The sequence below is a fragment of the Bombina bombina genome, chromosome 10 (genome assembly GCF_027579735.1).
Source record: "Bombina bombina isolate aBomBom1 chromosome 10, aBomBom1.pri, whole genome shotgun sequence".
Classification (NCBI taxonomy): Eukaryota; Metazoa; Chordata; class Amphibia; order Anura; family Bombinatoridae; genus Bombina; species Bombina bombina.
The window spans coordinates 191,059,989-191,077,339 of record NC_069508.1 but is presented as its reverse complement, the minus strand read 5'-3'; the positions used below and the strand labels follow the sequence as shown (position 1 = coordinate 191,077,339).

General features: G+C 38.0%; 1 protein-coding gene across 1 annotated transcript in view; it reads right to left on the bottom strand.

Moving 5' to 3' along the window:
• MED8 (mediator complex subunit 8) overlaps nucleotides 1-17,351 on the bottom strand; it is a 42,278-nt gene that overhangs the window by 18,958 nt on the left and 5,969 nt on the right. The window contains exons 2-6 of the mRNA XM_053693605.1: nucleotides 10,467-10,585; nucleotides 4,900-5,044; nucleotides 4,688-4,828; nucleotides 4,511-4,592; nucleotides 2,361-2,600 (exon numbers count right to left, since the gene is read on the bottom strand). Coding sequence (XP_053549580.1) covers nucleotides 2,361-2,600; nucleotides 4,511-4,592; nucleotides 4,688-4,828; nucleotides 4,900-5,044; nucleotides 10,467-10,585 — 727 coding nt within the window. The remainder of the gene's footprint in view (nucleotides 1-2,360; nucleotides 2,601-4,510; nucleotides 4,593-4,687; nucleotides 4,829-4,899; nucleotides 5,045-10,466; nucleotides 10,586-17,351) is intronic.

The window sequence follows — 17,351 nt, the reverse complement described above, 5'->3', positions numbered from 1 at the left end:
TGGGAAGTGGATTATCTCAGCCGTCAGACTTTACATCCGGGGGAGTGGTCCCTCCATCCAGATGTGTTTTCTCAGATTGTTCAGATGTGGGGTCTTCCAGAAATAGATCTGATGGCTTCTCATCTAAACAAGAAACTTCCCAGGTACCTGTCCAGGTCCAGGGATCTTCAGACGGAAGCAGTGGATGCGTTGACACTTCCTTGGTGTTATCAACCTGCTTATATTTTCCCACCTCTAGTTCTTCTTCCAAGAGTGATCTCCAAAATCATCATGGAACAGTCGTTTGGATTGCTGGTAGCTCCAGCATGGCCTCACAGGTTTTGGTATGCGGATCTTGTTCGGATGTCCAGTTGCCAACCTTGGCCTCTTCCATTAAGGCTGGACCTTCTGTCTCAAGGTCCGTTTTTCCATCAGGATCTCAAATCATTAAATTTGAAGGTATGGAAATTGAACGCTTAGTGCTTAGTCATAGAGGTTTAATACTATGTTACAGGCTCGTAAATCTGTTTCTAGAAAGATTTATTATCGAGTTTGGAAGACTTATATTTCATGGTATTCTTCTCATAAATTCGCTTGGCATTCTTTCAGAATTCCTAGAATTTTACAGTTTCTCCAGGATGGTTTGGATAAGGGTTTGTCTGCAAAGGGACAAATCTCTGTTCTTTCTGCCTTATTTCACAGAAAGATTGTTAAGCTTCCTGATATTCACTGTTTCGTATAGGCTTTGGTTCGTATCAAGCCTGTCATTAAATCAATCTCTCCTCTGAGTCTTAATTTGGTTTTGAAGGCTTTACAGGCTCCTCCATTTGAGCCTATGCATTCTTTGGACATTAAAACTACTTTCTTGGAAAGTGTTGTTCCTTTTGGCCATCTTTTCTGCTAGAAGAGTTTCTGAATTATCTGTTCTTTCTTGTGAATCTCCTTTTCTGATTTTTCATCAGGATAAGGCGGTTTTGCAGACTTCATTTAAATTCTTACCTAAGGTTGTGAATTCTCACAACATTAATAGAGAAATTGTTGTCCCTTCCTTGTGTCCTAATCCTAAGAATTCTTTGGAGAAATCCTTACATTCTTTGGATGGGGTAAGAGCTTTGAAATATTATGTGGAAGCTACTAAAGATTTCAGGAAGACTTCTAGTCTATTTGTTATCTTTTCTGGTTCTAGGAAAGGTCAGAAGGCTTCTGCCGTTTCTTTGGCATCGTGGTTAAAGCTTTTGATTCATCAAGCTTATTTGGAGTCAAGTCAAGCCCTGCCTCAGAGAATTACAGCTCATTCTACTAGATCAGTCTCCACTTCGTGGGCTTTTAAGAATGAAGCTTCAGTTGATCAGATTTGCAAAGCAGCAACCTGGTCTTCTTTGCATACATTTACTAAATTCTACCGTTTTGATGTATTCGCTTCTTCGGAAGCAGTTTTTGGTAGAAACGTTCTTCAGGCAGCTGTTTCAGTTTGATTCTTCTGCTTATGTTTTAAGTTTTTTCTTTTCCTTTCATGAGAATTAACTTATATTTTAGGTTGTGGATTATTTTTTTCAACAAAAAATGGCTCTTTTTATTTTCATCCCTCCCTCTCTAGTGACTCTTGCGTGGAATTCCACATCTTGGGTATTGCTATCCCATACATCACTAGCTCATGGACTCTTGCCAATCACATGAAAGAAAACATCATTTATGTAAGAACTTACCTGATAAATTAATTTATTTCATATTGGCAAGAGTCCACGAGGCCCACCCTTTTTATGGTGGTTATGATTTTTTGTATAAAGCACAATTATTTCTAATTTCCTTTGTTGATGCTTTTTACTCCTTTCTTTATCACCCCACTACTTGGCTATTCGTCAAACTGAATTGTGGGTGTGGTGAGGGGTGTATTTATAGGCATTTTGAGGTTTGAGAAACTTTGCTCCTCCTGGTAGGATTGTATATCCCATACGTCACTAGCTCATGGACTCTTGCCAATATGAAAGAAATGAATTTATCAGGTAAGTTCTTACATAAATTATGTTTTTCCCACTTTTGCTCCATTGACTTCTATGGGGGAATACGTGAACGCGCATGCGATATTGTAAGTTTGGCTTTTTGCACTCGTTGGGTTAGCTTACTTCTAGCTCAGTTAACGCTTGAGTGGGAACGTTAAATAGTGCTTCTACTTGTAATCCGGCCCATAATGGGAAATTAAATTCTGGACGATTCACTACGATGGCAGATAAACAATTTTCTATATATTCAGCACATTCTAACACAGCTTACAGCTAGACAGACAAAGTAAATAGCGATATTCAAAAAATAAAAAAAAACATTAAATAGTGAAGACTGAGCTGCTGCTTGGCCAATGGGGACCTAAAAAATAATTTATTTACCTGGCTGGTTGGCCTGTCCCATATTAACACCACCCATGTGTTGCTGCTGATTAGGAGCCATATTCATAGAAACCTGCTGCATGCCCGGCGCACCCTGAAGCATTCCACCAGCTCCTGCCTGGCCTGGAGCCATAGGGCCACCAGGGGGGCGACGGTTTGAAAGACCTTTCCCAAATGCTACAGCAGCCACAAGGGCATTGGTGTCAGTGGGATTAAATGTTTGCTTATTCTGTCGTAAACCTACAGATGTAAAACAAATAAACATAAGTACAGTAAATTATTGTACGCAAATTGAAATAAATAAAAGATATAAAAAGCAGAGATTATAAAATGTGTTGGGTGGTGAGAAAGAAAATCATATAATATTCAACTGTTTTTCAAAACTATCATTATTTATTTATTTCCTATCTAGAATTCTCACCCTAAGAGGTACTACACAGAACCACATATAGGTTTACTACACTGGCATCAAATAGTACAGATTAAGAGCAGGAAAAGGAAAATGTTAATGATTCAATATTAGTAAATTGTATGGAATAAACATCCTGTCTAGCCGTGTGCACATAAACCAGATTAGTGGTAACAGTAAAGTACACAGTACATATTTAGATTAATAAATTAAAAACAATTGCATGACTGGGTAAATGAGAAAAGCATTACAGTGCAAGAACAAGAACAACTATCTCTATTTTAGACACAGGACCATCAATGTTGAAGCAATAAACCTGTGCAAGTATTTTGGCTATTTTTCTAAAATGAAAAAGGTTATTTACCCTAAAAATAAAATATCACAAAACCAATGCTCAATGTTTTGTAATGTAGCAACAACTTTTACTAAGCAAAAACAAACTGAATTGGATTCCTAAAGACTAGCAAATAAAACACACACAATGGCAGGTATATTTGGATACACTAAAACAACATCCACAGTGTAACACATTATCATAACACACTATACATTATTACGCAAATTAAAATGGCTGCATTAGCCTTATAACACAGATAGGTACCTGTTACAAACTCCTACGTGCCAATCTCGGGGCATACTACCTGCTGAGTGGAAAGCACACTTGTGCACTAGCGTGACTATCAGTCAATCTTGTACATACAAATCAGTGACTTATTTAAAAAACGTAAACAAACATTCTTTTTTCTCTTTCAAGTTCGACATTTTATTTTTAAGGCCCAGTATAGTCTAATAAATTAATAAGTGTTTCTTTACGGCTTCTACACTACATTTTTATGCATAACGAACCCACTGAACTCAAGAGCAGTGTGCCGATTGCGCCATTGACTATAACCACGGCGCTCTCCTAATCCTACACTTTCATGCTTGCAATGTGAGGAACAAAACTATGCTTCCCTGGCCAAGCTTTTACAGTACTTACACTCCAAGACTTGTCTGTTTTTATGACGTTAACTATCAGTGCCTCTTCTATTTGATTTGTAAACTTACATTTGTGAAAAAAAAAAGTAAACTATAAGCTAAAATACAATATAATTGTTGCTGAACTTACAAATATATTTTAAGTCTTCTGGTAATAAAATACAAACCAAGGAATATTGCAAAGAAATGTATCTATATGTTTAAACATATTAAAATCTAGTTTCCGTTTCTAGGACCTATTTACCATTGCTTCAGCCACCAAGAGAAATATCAGGCGTTGCAGCAGTCTGTTCACTGGTTTTTATAACTGACCAGTATTTCAGACTGTGCATGAAGTGCTTAATTAAAGGGACACTGAATCCAAATTTTGTCTTTCATGATTCAGATAAAGCAGAAATTTTAAGCAACTTTCTAACTTACTCCTATTATCAATTTTCTTCGTTCTCTTTGAATCTTTATTTGAAAAGGCAGGGATGTAAAGCTTAGGAGCCTGCCCATTGTTGGTTCAGCCTCTTGGATAGCGCTTGATGTTTGGTGGCTGCATTTATCTGAACCAAAGATGGGCCGGGTCCTAAGCTTAAATTCCTGCTTTTTCAAATAAAGATACCAAGAGAACAAAGAAAATTGATAATAGGAGTAAATTAGAAAGTTGTTTAAAATTGCTGCTCTATCTGAATCACGAAAGAATAAATGTGGGTTTAGTGTCCCTTTAATGTGATTAAAAAAAAATAATTTTGCCACAATGCCATAACCAAACACTTACTTCCAATTTCTGACTCCCTCTCGTCCTTGATGATTTTTTCTACAAGGTTAGAGCACATCTTATTGAGACTCTGTACTTGTTTCTAAGGTATGAAACAGACATTTGTCAAATGATTAACAATACCATTCCTAGACTCATCATATACACGAGCCCTGGCGTCCCAGCATGCAACTGTACCTGAGCTACTTCTGGTGTCATTCGAGCGGCATCTGAACTGAGCTGCTTTTCCAATTCTTCTACCTCAGGGTCTGGCTTTGTCCTCAGGTGATCAGGTACCACTTCATGACTGAAAACAGGAACTCGACCCTCTGTCAACCGCTATTTATAAATAAAGTTATAAAAACCTGACCGCAAACATTTGTATCTACTGACGGGGAAAAAGAACTTACCATGATCTCTTCATCTCGGTCAGGAGACAAGATAAGGGGAATGATAACTTGGTTTTTCAACAGAGGCGTCTTCTCATTTTTTAGCACTTTATTTAGTGTGTTCAGTTGACCAGAGAGCAAAGCAAAGTTATCCAACACAGAAGGCCTAAAGCAAACAATAAATAGACACACAGGCGACACAGAAATTAAACCACACTTCAGAAAAATATCAGGAGTTTAAATATAGTCACCTTAAAAGGGACATTAAGCACTTTGAGATGGCAATATAAAATTATAAAATCGTATTTATATTGTATATACAAACTCTGCAATATACTTCCAATATTTGTTTTGTCCCCTTTTCCTGTAATTCCATTTTGAAACAGAGTTTTTCAGTTCCTGTTATAAATAGGTCACTAGCGCGTTCTGCGCTCTCATTTCTAACTGTTCCGAATTGGCCACAGCAGAGAAGGTAACCTAAGTTACAATATGGCAGCTGCCATTGTTTTAACTTTACACTTATTTTGTCAATATTTACAAAGCTAATGAAAGTTTAAAAAATACATCTTCCGTTTATTCTCAGACTAATCTTTTCTATGAATGCATCATTCAATCTAGCAGTTATTTAGTGTTTAATGTCCCTTTAAATTATTTTACATTCCATTTCACAACAGCAGGAATTTAAAGGGGACACAAATATCAAAATGAAAGTTTTGTGATTCAGATAGAACATGCAATTTCAAGAGACTTTTCAATTTACTTTTGTTATCATATTTACTTTGTTCTCTTGGTATCCTTTTTTAATGCATATCTAGGTAGGCTGTGGAGCAGAAATGCATTATTGGAGTTAGATGGTGATTGGTGTCTGCACATAATATGCCTCGTATTATTGGCTCACCAGATGTTTTCTGCTCTAGAGCTGACTTTAATTATGTGTTTAACTTCCAAAATGAATTGTAAATTTATGTATGTGCTTTTAACACAGATGATTGAAATAACACATAGTTGTCAATAAGTATGTGATGTGTAGTTCATATCTGACCCATTATACAAACAGGAGCAAGGAGGAATCTGTAGACATCAGTATACATCTAAAACTTTGGGGTTTGGTTAGGAGTCTGAAAATCAGCACAATGTTATTGAAAAATAAGCAAAACTATACATGTTTACAATGGGCTATATAAATGGATCATCTACAAAAAGAAATCGAGTGTACAATGTCCCTTTAAGTCTGAAAGTGTTTGTGTTTTCCAGTTCCAGCTTATGTAGATGCAGGTTAGGCTAATACAGAAAGGGGTCAAAAGAGTTTTGGGGATTTTGAAGGAGAAGAAAATGGAAAAAACAAAAAATGTCATGTTTTCTATGCAAACATCTCTGTTAAATGTTTTAAAGGGACACTAAACTGCTTAAGTACAGGGCACTGTAATAATAATACAAAAAATCATGTGTATGAAGCACTTAAACAGGTTTAAAATATTTTTCTGCATGAAAAAAACTAAAGGAACCAATGCTTAGACAAATGCTCAGGCAAATTAGACAATAGAAGTAAATTGGAAAGTTGCTTAAAATTACTTTCTATATAAACCATGGGCGTTTAGTTTTGACTTTACTGTCCTTTAACCCTTTGAGTCCTATGGACGGCTCTGAGCCATCGCAAATTGTCCCAGCCAGCTGCTGTCGACGGCTCAGAGCTGTCACTAGCACTCACCCACCTTGAGGGCAATCTAGGGGCTCCCACTGACTCCCACCCAGGGCATTGCCGGGGCTTCACGTTTTGCACGGTGACGTCACAAGCAACTTTATTTAAAAATTCCAATGGACAGTATAGGGAAATGGGGGCATGCTGCTTAGAAACTTGTATCTCCGGCGTCTGAGCAGCTACAGACCCCCAAGACCCACCGTTGGAAAAGTAATCGCCTAACCTTTCCAACAGTATAAGTCTTGAGGATCTGAAAAAAAAAAAAAGTAAAAAAAATATATATTTAAAAACAAAACAAAAACAATCAGCTTTACATCCCTGCCTTTTCAAATAAACAAATCAGTCTGATCCTGACTTCACAGTACAGTCCAGCCCTGAAATACCAGGCAATCCCTTTATGAATGAGAGAAAAGGCAAAACCCCAGACGTACGTTTTGGCCTAGTGTGGGTCTCATCAGTGAGGTGCAGCCATATCCCTCTAGGCACACTGAGCAACGGGTCCACGTCTGGATTCCCGCATTATTAAGGAGACTTCCCTAAGAGTCATAATTTGCATAAATAAAAAGAGAGAAGCGCTCAACCTGCGAACGAACAATAGCATAATAGCTAGTTCTATGGCTAGTTACCACCCTAGAAGCAGCCTCTTTTTTGCTCAATATGTGCCTTTCACAGAGAAGAACTTTCCTGTAGCATATAGTATATGCGATGAGGTCAATGGCTGGGGAGGCACTGGCAAGTATCAGAGCCAATTACGTACATGCTCATATTGTCATAATAAAAAAGCAGACAAATCTGTCCTATTGTTTGAAATGCCAACATAAAGGCTTAATTGTTTTGCTTCAAGCACACATTTTCATTTCATTCCACTATACTCCTTAGATTTAGTTTATTACACAATGAGATTTTTCTCAAATATTTATATATTTAAAATTAATTTGAATGTGACTTTAAACATTACAGAAATAAAGAACAATCAATATCTTAAAGTTCTACATTTCAGAGTATGTACAAACTATAATATGATGTCAAATTGAAAACAATTAAAGGGACATTGCAGTGCTAAAATGACATGATCTAATACATAAGAGCATATAATTGTAGCACTACTGACACTGCAAGTATGTATGTTTAAATGGGACAGTAAAGTCCCAAATAAAACGGATTCAAATAAGGCATGTAATTTTAAAACAACTTTTACCAATTTTGCTTTGTTCTCTTGGTATTCTTAGTTGAAAGCTAAACCTAGGAGGTTCATATGCTAATTTCTTAGACTTTGAAGGCCGCCTCTAATATGAATGCATTTTGACAGTTTTTCACCATTAGAGGGCGTTAGCTCATATGTGCCATATAGATAACATTGAGCTCATGCACGTGAAATTACCCAAGAGTGAGCACTGATTGGCTAAAATGCAAGTCTGTCAAAAGAACTGAAATAAGGGGGCAGTCTGCAGAGGCTTAGATACAAGGTAATTACAGAGCTAAAACGTATATTAATATAATCTTGTTGGTTATGCAAAACTGGGGAATGAATAATAGAGGGATTATCTATCTTTTTTAAACAACAAAAATTCTGGTGTTGACTGTCCCTTTAACTCTTGCAATGGGTTAAAGTACTGCTTGGAAACTGCAGAGACCTGCTTGTCCAAGGCAGTCACAGTGGGCGATTGATGGGGTTATGTGACTGCTGCCGCTGACTGGCTCACCATCTGTTTCTGCTCAGGACCAACAGTTCTCTGCAGCTCCCAAGTTGTACTTTAACTATGTGTTTATCCCTTGTTTCCTTCTTTTTTGCCAGTAGAGCTAAAATTGCATAATGTTATGAAATAGAGCATGTCATTTTTGTACTACAATGCCTCTTTAACTTCTTACATTAATGTATATGTTCTTCTTTGAGTAGTATTCTTTGTGTGTTTTTTTCTTTATATAGTTTTTATATTACTATATTTTGAACCTCTAATAATTGTACCATAATACCCAATACAGACTGCAGCTATAAATGTTCAGTGCAGAAGGTGTCAAATGGAGAACACTGCACACCCACTCTAACAGTAATCTGAGGGCATGGTGCCCCTTGTCAACCCAGCACAGGACAACAGAAGAGCTGTGCAAACGATAAGAATATATGGCCAATTTAGAGTGCACTAAGTAAATGTAGAAAGGGATATATCATGTAAAATAAATACACTTACTGATTTTGTGAATATTTAGTAGTGGGAATTAATTAAAGTGTAACTCATATTATTGCATATGTGGTTATTTAGAAACATGCTGGTGTGTGAGACAGAAATGCTGCTGAATATATCAGAGAAATACAACTGAAGAAGTAAAACTTTACAGAGCTTTGTCAGTACGGACTCCGGAGGTGAAACAGAGATTATTATCAACAGATAGAGATGAAAGCGAGCACTTAGGGCGGGCAGGCTGCTGACACTACTAGTCAAACACAGACAGGTACTCAGGGCAGCTTTGAAGTGGAGTTATTTATGGAAGCTTTCGCCTACACACGGAGGAAGATGGACTGAGGCAGCTGCTTCAGCAATAAGTCCTCAGCAAGGAGGAGCTGCAGGACACTGTCACGCCTGTACCGTGCCAGTGCCCACCGCACACAATAATATATAACTATAGTGACAGAATCTATTACATTTAATAAATAAGCCTGATCTCCAAAAAGTGCACCTCAGTCCCCTGTTTGCTACTTACATTATATTTGACGATATTTATTTGTTGGAGCAGGAGCTGCTTATTTGCCTCTGCTGCCCTAAACTTCCTGCTTCAAACTCTAATAGTTCCCGCCCACAGACTGTCAGAGAGCGAGACGCAGTACTAGTAGCAGACTGTGTCTCGCTCTCTGACAGCCAGTGGGCGGGAACTATAAGGGAGGCTGATGTGATAGCTACCTCCCATCGTGCTTTTTCATGATTGGATCAACCAGTCATGTAATGTGACACTTGAGAGAAAGTGGGCATGCGCACCCTTTCTGGATAGGGGATGCGCAATCAGGGGATGCTGAACTAGCTACTGCCTCAAAAATGTTGTGATTTTTTTATAATTATTTTCTTTATAATTAAAGGGACAGTCAAGTATAAATTAAACTTTCATTATTCAGATAGGACTTAATTTTAATCGACTTTCCAATTTACTTTTATCATCAAATTTGCTTTTTTCTCTTGGTATTCTTAGTTTAAGCTAAACCTAGGTAGGCTCATATGCTAATTTCTAAGCCTTTGAGGGCTGCCTCTTATCACATGCGTTTTAAATCTCTTTTCAACACAAAGAGACAGAAAGTACACGTGGGCCATAAAGATAACACTGTGTTCAGGCACAGGGAGTTATTTAAGATCTAGCACAACACAATGCTAAATGCAAGACAATAGATAATAAACAGTCACAGTCATGTGATCAGGGGGCTGGAAGAAGGTTCCTAGATACAAGGTAATCACAGAGGTAAAAAGTATATTAATATAACTGTGTTGGTTATGCAAAACTGGGGAATGGGTAATAAAGGGATTATCTATCTTTTAAAACAATAACAATTCTATGGTTGACTTCCCTTTAAATACTATTTTCTTCTTTTCTTTTTATGACAGGTTATGCCTCCCCTGACTGCACGTCACTGATGTATACCCTGTGAGCTTGTGCACATGTGGGTATTAAAAACATATATAGTCTAGAGTTGATAGTCTTAACATTACATGCTCTAAAACATTTTTTTTTTACAATAATGGCTATTTAACAAAATGAAAAAAGCTCACACAAGAAATTGATGCTACACATCATCATACAGTTTAGTGTCCCTTTAATGTATGTATATTACTGCACTCTAAACAGACACCCATACCTCAATAAATAACAAAGAAAGAGAATATACATTTTTGTTTTTGGAACTCACCAGGTTAGGCGCTCATACTCATTCTCCAGTTTGAAGATGAAGTTAGCTAAAGAGTTCTTAATATCCAAAACTTGGGATATAAGAGCATCCAGACAGGAATCGAGCTGTTTCTCTTCTCGCTGGAGACAAAATAAGGGGTGTAAGTAAAAAATATATTGCTGTAAAGCAAGGGTTGAGAAATTTCGTTCAAGTGTAGGAGTCAACAAGAAATATTAAAAACAATATAGAATAATCCAAAATATTAGGAGCTAGAAGTACAAATCTATGACCCAGGATGCAATTTTGGCTTTATAGACCATAATATGTTTAAAGGGACAGTATACACTCATTTTCATATAACTGCATGTAATAGACACTACTATAAAGAATAAGATGCACAGATACTGAAATAAAAATCCAGTATAAAACTGTTTAAAAACTTACTTAGAAGCTCTCAGTTTAGCTCTGTTGAAGAGATAGCTGGAAAGCCCACTGCAAATGGGAAATAAGACACCCCCCCTCCATCCCCCTTCTTTTGCATATGAAAAGACCCTTTACACAAACAGGAGCAAGTTGGAGAAGGTAGCTGATGGTATTTTCATAAAACGTTGGGGCTTGGTTAGGAGTCTGAAAATCAGAGCAATGTTATTTAAAACTAAGCAAAACTATACATTTAAAAAAACCAAAAAAACTTTATGGGCTATAAAAATAGATCATCTACAAAACATTTAAGCAAAGAAAAAAATGAGTGTATAATGGCCCTTTAAGTGCAGGGGATGGCAAAAAGTGTTGCTACAATATAGCATTTCTATCTAAAATGTAGCTATGTTGCTTTTCTGTATGGACCACAATAGTAGATTAATTAGCAGGGGAATATTAAACTGCAACAACTCCCCACAAAGAGTTAGAGGGCCATAATAGTAAAAAAATGACGTTCCTTAGAGCAAGTAATTTTAAGACTATCTACACTACACTACTGTGCGTTTAACTCCATAAAAGGGTTTAAACACATAGTAGAAGTGCCACTCAAAAACCCAGGAAGCACAGTTGGTCCCGAGCTGAAACAGACGCAGATAGTAACAGTTTCCGCTTGGGGCCAGCACTTCTACTGTGTGTTTAACCCCATTGTGGAGATTAAACACACCAGTATTGTAGGGTCGATTGTCTTAAAATTACATGCGCTAACGAATTAAAATTTGTTTTCAACTGTAATGGCCCTTTAATTATGCATAGGATAAAACACAAAATAAATAATATAAAGTAAAATGCAAATGTTTCCTCTATAGAGACTTTAAAAGAATATATTTTCCACTACATCAGGGAACACCGAACATACAAATACTACACAGTGGTTGCTTGATCAGTGCAGAAAGTCTTTTCTGCCTGTTCCTAATAAGTCACAGAAAAGGAGATATGCTAAATATACTCAAGAGGCTTTTAATGGGGTATCTCCCTGGACTGCAAAACACACATTATGCTAAAAAATCACTGTTTTAAAAACATGTAAAACTTTTTTTTGCAGATATTTTGCAATGCAGTACAGATTTGTGGATATATATATATATATATATATATATATATATATATATATATATACATATATATACACATACACATATATATACATACACACACACACACACACAATAAAGTTTAAATCCTGAGTATAAGACACTTTTCCAGCAGTGGGGGTGCCCAGGTAATGAATATATATTTATATAGTAAATTCTGTCTGTATGTTGAAAGTACAAGTACTGGAGAGTCTGTTTTGCTGGCTTGAAAAAAACGGCTCAGTATGTTACTGATTCAGTTGATTACTGGCTTTACCGTTTAGATAGACAGACAGAAATATTCGTGGCAGTGGGCATAAGTGCCCTATATGCTTAATCTTAAAGCAAACTTAACAGATAGTCACTCTAAGAAGATATTCGTAATGGTGGGCATTAAAGCCCTATAAGCTTAATGTTAAAACAAACTTAACAGTTAGTCACTCTAGGAATATACATAGGAAATGCAATACATAGGAAATGCAATAGTGGATAGCGTAACACCGTTCGTCCAAAAAGCCGGTCACAACAGGGTATGTGAAGACTGCACTGTCACACTTTCAAAATATCACCTTACGCGTTTCGAAGTATTAGCTTACTTCTTCGTCAGAGGTAGTGACTAACTTAAGTTTGTTTTAACATTAAGCTTATAGGGCTTTAATGCCCACCATTACGAATATCTTCTTAGAGTGACTATCTGTTAAGTTTGCTTTAATATTAAGCATATAGGGCACTTATGCCCACTACCACAAATATTTCTGTCTGTCTAAACGGTAAAGCCAGTAATCAACTGAACCAGTAACATACTGAGCCGTTTTTTTCAAGCCAGCAAAACAGACTCTCCAGTACTTGTACTTTCAACATACAGACAGAATTTACTATATAAATATATATTCATTACCTGGGCACCCCCACTGCTGGAAAAGTGTCTTATGCTCAGGATTTAAACTGCATATAACAACTATACAGTTCCATTGTTTTTCTACCATCCTAACCGGGGTATTAACAGGCCAAATGTGTACACATCTTTGATATGCTATAATCTTACCTCATCATGGATTGAGGGCTACACATGTGAGTGTATATCTTACAGGGGCGGACTGATCAGCCGGGCAAATAGGACCTGGACCGAGGGCCCAGCATGTCAGGGGGCCCACAAATAGAATCTCCATGGGTCCTAGTGTGCTGCTTAAGCTGGGGCTGACAGCTGCCCTATCAGTAACTAAGTAGTGGTTTTAGTGGGGGCCCTGGCCATAGGGTGAGGCCCTTGTGCCTGAATGTTGTTTTTTTTTGCTCTGTGGGCCCTAGAGTGTGGGGGAGCCCTGTTGGGTGTCTGTCACTGTGAGGGCCATGGAGTGGGTGTCTGGCCCTGGAGGTTGGGGCCCTTTCTCTGTCCCTTGATGTTGGAGGTCCTAGCCCTGGAGGTTCGGGGCCTAGTAGGGGTAGGGTAGGGAGGCTACCATGTTCATTTTACATACATTTGAATACATTTGGGTCAGTGTGAGACAGTGGGGGCCCTTCCCTAATTTTTGCCCGTGGGCCCTGATTGGTCTCAGTCTGCCCCTGATATCTTACCACAATTGTTTAGAATAAAATTGATTTTTTATACAGTATTACGCTATGTATTCTTGTTTCTTTTTTCTATATCCATCTGAGAAACTGAGAACCTGAGGGACATCATTCGAAGTACCATACTCCTGCGAGTCACTTAGACTCCAATCCTCACTGACGTTTCTACCGGATAAAGATCATACACACAGTTACAGAGAAGGACCTTTGGAGGGGGAAACAAATCCTTTTCCCGGACCCACACGTCTGAGACATCACTATCAGCTGTTACCAAAGACAGGACACCAAATACTCCTTACATGATCATACCTTACCTCATACGATTGGGGTAGAATCCGGTAAGGAGACATCCTTTCACACACACACATATACATATATACACACATATATATATATATATATATATATATATATATATATATATATATATATATATATGAACTAGAACTCTATTAAGAATATATATCCAATTGTGCTGTGAATAATACTACAAAGAAGACTTTATAACCATCATTATTCTGTGCTCACACTCTATCCTGAGTACTCATATCTATTGTAATTCGTTGCGCTGAACTACCAAAGATTTGTTCTCTTTATTGTATATTTTACCCATTGTGTTAGGGGTACACACTATCATTGGTTTATGCTGCACAATACCACACATTATAAGCAAACAGATATCTGCATACATAGTTGGTTTAACAAACACTGAACTTCGATATCTTGTCATATTCAGAATTTAAAATAAGATCTTAGAGAGCGCTGGTCACTTTCCTTGTTTTATATATATATAAATATATAGATAAATTAGAGTCAATAGGAAAGGCACTCCATATACAGGTATAGCAGCTTCCAGGGTGCACTTCAAAAAAATCATCAAATACATACGTAGAAAAAAGGCACTCACTGGTTCAGAGTAAAACTTAACATTTAATAAATTAAGTTAAAAACGCATGACGTTTTGGAGGCATTCCACCTCCTTTTTCAAATGCATGATACAGACATTTTGGAAGTACAAAAAGCAGTATGACATATACAATACCCCTGCACCTTAAATAACCCAGTGGCATCTGATGGCGCCGAGCCGCAGCCCGCATGATGCAGATCCGGAAGTCATGTGACCGGAAGTTGCGTCATCTACGTGAACCACGTGGTGACGCCGGTTACCATGGTGACGACTGTTTGTTGTCTTACGGTAAACATAGACAATGAGGAAGTATCAATCCAATGCAACACAGATACTTAAATCATTTATTGTAAGCAAAAATCCTCTTGTCCATATTATAGACTACTGCAGTCAGCCATAAATCAGAATGCCAGTGTACTAAAAACAATAAAGGCAATCGATCATTGGTGATCAATTGCAATTTAAAAACATGAATATGGTGGACCTATAAATTCTTTTTGATTAACCACAGAGAACTTGTTTATATATTGGTGTATATATATTACATTATGATATTAACAATAATCAATTATATGGGAGATGTAAGAGAACATCATCATCCAACAGCCCAAATCTTAGATAATATATATATAACCAATTAATTGATGTATTCTTGGTATCTCCTGGAGTATGGCAAAAATTACCTGAGGACTTATAAACTAAAAATAATGATAAAAGTCATGTTTGAAAGTCAGTGATTGTGGATGAGAGAGAATGAACAGTTGTAATCCATGGAGAGAGGTTAGATCAGTTCCCAGTGTAGAATGGCGAGAAATCGAGCATAGTGTTTAACCCCCTAGGTGTTATAGTGTCCAAGGTATAAATCCACCTTGTCTCCATTCTTAAAAGTCGATTGCCCCCGTCACCTCCCCTTGGCAACGGTGGTACTTGGTCTATCAGCATGGTTTTTAAGCTTGATACACCATGCTTATGTCTGGCGAAATGGCGTGCTACTGGCTGATCAGAGTCGCCACTTTTGATGGCTTCCCTGATCGCACAGCGATGATTAGCCATACGCTCCCGAAACGTAGTGACCGTTTTCCCTATATATACAAGGGAACAGGGGCAAATCAGCATGTAAATCACATGGGTACTCATGCATGAAAGTCTGTGATTGATTTTATAGTGCTTGTTTGTATGTGGGTGCTGGAACGTATCACCTTTCAGCATGCTGTCACACGTGACACAATCGCCACATGTAAAGCAGCCTTTTTGTTAGATTTTAGCCAAGTATTATTCTCATAACACCTAGTTGGGTCTGTTTTCACTAGCAAGTCTCGCAGATTTTTTGCTCTTCGATACACCATTCTAGGATGTTGTTGTTTCATGAATGGTAAAGACTTATCCGAATGCACTAGATCCCAATGTTTAGAAATTGCTCCAGCAAATTTTTGGTGCATTAGATCAAATGTAGTAATAAAGTTAATTTTCTCCTCTGAGTTATTTGTTTCTTTTGTTCTGATCCCAGTCTCCTGTCTGGGGTTAACTGTCTGTGACTCTGGGGACAGCACAGCTATCTGTGAATGCCCGTGAGCACCCAGGGCTGAGAATGTTGCAGGGTCATGGGATGTGTACCCGGTCCGGTATGAGAGTGCAGTCCCCTTCCGTGTTTTGTATATGTCTAGGGTGATTACATAAGCCTGTGCACCCTTCCCTTGTTCCCAGTTTGTTTGGATTTGAAAGCTTGCATTGTGTGGCTGTTTTAGGGTCTCAGGTATTGGAGAGGACCTTGACGTGGTACCTGTGCTTCTCCCATTTGGCCAGATGCGGTAACTAACCTTTCCATTTTTGCTTTTAAATCTTAGCTGAGAGCTTGTGAGTGCTGGACTTTCTCTGTGTGTTGTATTAATTTGTTTTGTAATTTTCCCTATGGTTCTTGCACCCAGACCTGTCTGGGCTTAACTGCCTGTGACTCTGGGGACAGCACAGCTATCTGTGAGTGCCCGTGAGCAACCAGGGCTGAGCATGTCGCAGGGTCATGGGATGTGTACCCGGTCCGGTATGAGAGTGTAGTCCCCTTCCATGTTTTGTATATGTCTAGGGTGATTACATAATCCTGTGCTCCCTTCCCTTGTTCCCAGTTTGTTTGGATTTGAGAGCTTGCATTGTGTGGCTGTTTTAGGGTCCCAGGTATTGTAAAGGACCTTGACGTGGTACCTGGGCTTCTCCCATTTGGCCAGATGCGGTAACTAACCTTTCCATTTTTGCTTTTAAATCTTAGCTGAGAGCTTGTGAGTGCTGGACTTTCTCTGTGTGTTGTATTAATTTGTTTTGTAATTTTCCCTATGGTTCTTGCACCCAGACCTGTCTGGGGTTAACTGCTTGTGACTCTGGGGACAGCACAGCTATCTGTGAGTGCCCGTGAGCACCCAGGGCTGAGCATGTTGCAGGGTCATGGGATGTGTACCCGGTCCGGTATGAGAGTGCAGTCCCCTACCGTGTTTTGTATATGTCTAGTGTAGAGCTGCAACAACTAATTGGCATAAAACGAATCTCATAATCGATTAGTTGGTCTGTGCACAGCACTAGCTGCTTTACTCCACTGAGCTTATGCACATAATATTGTGTTTTATGGTTATGCCCTCAGACTAAAGGACGTCTACAGATGTTTACTTTTCACTTTCTATGGACAGTATAAGTTTCTTTTTAAGTTTACAACAACTCCTGGCTTATGTGCAACCCAGAAATAATAGGAATCATAATTTGGATGGTTTATATTAAATCAGGTAATTTGGGACAATGCTTTGCATGATATAGTGCTGAGCTTGTTATTTACACCTAGCCATAGATTGATGGGATTTGTTATATGAATTGATGTCACTATTACCTGTTTGCACAATTATT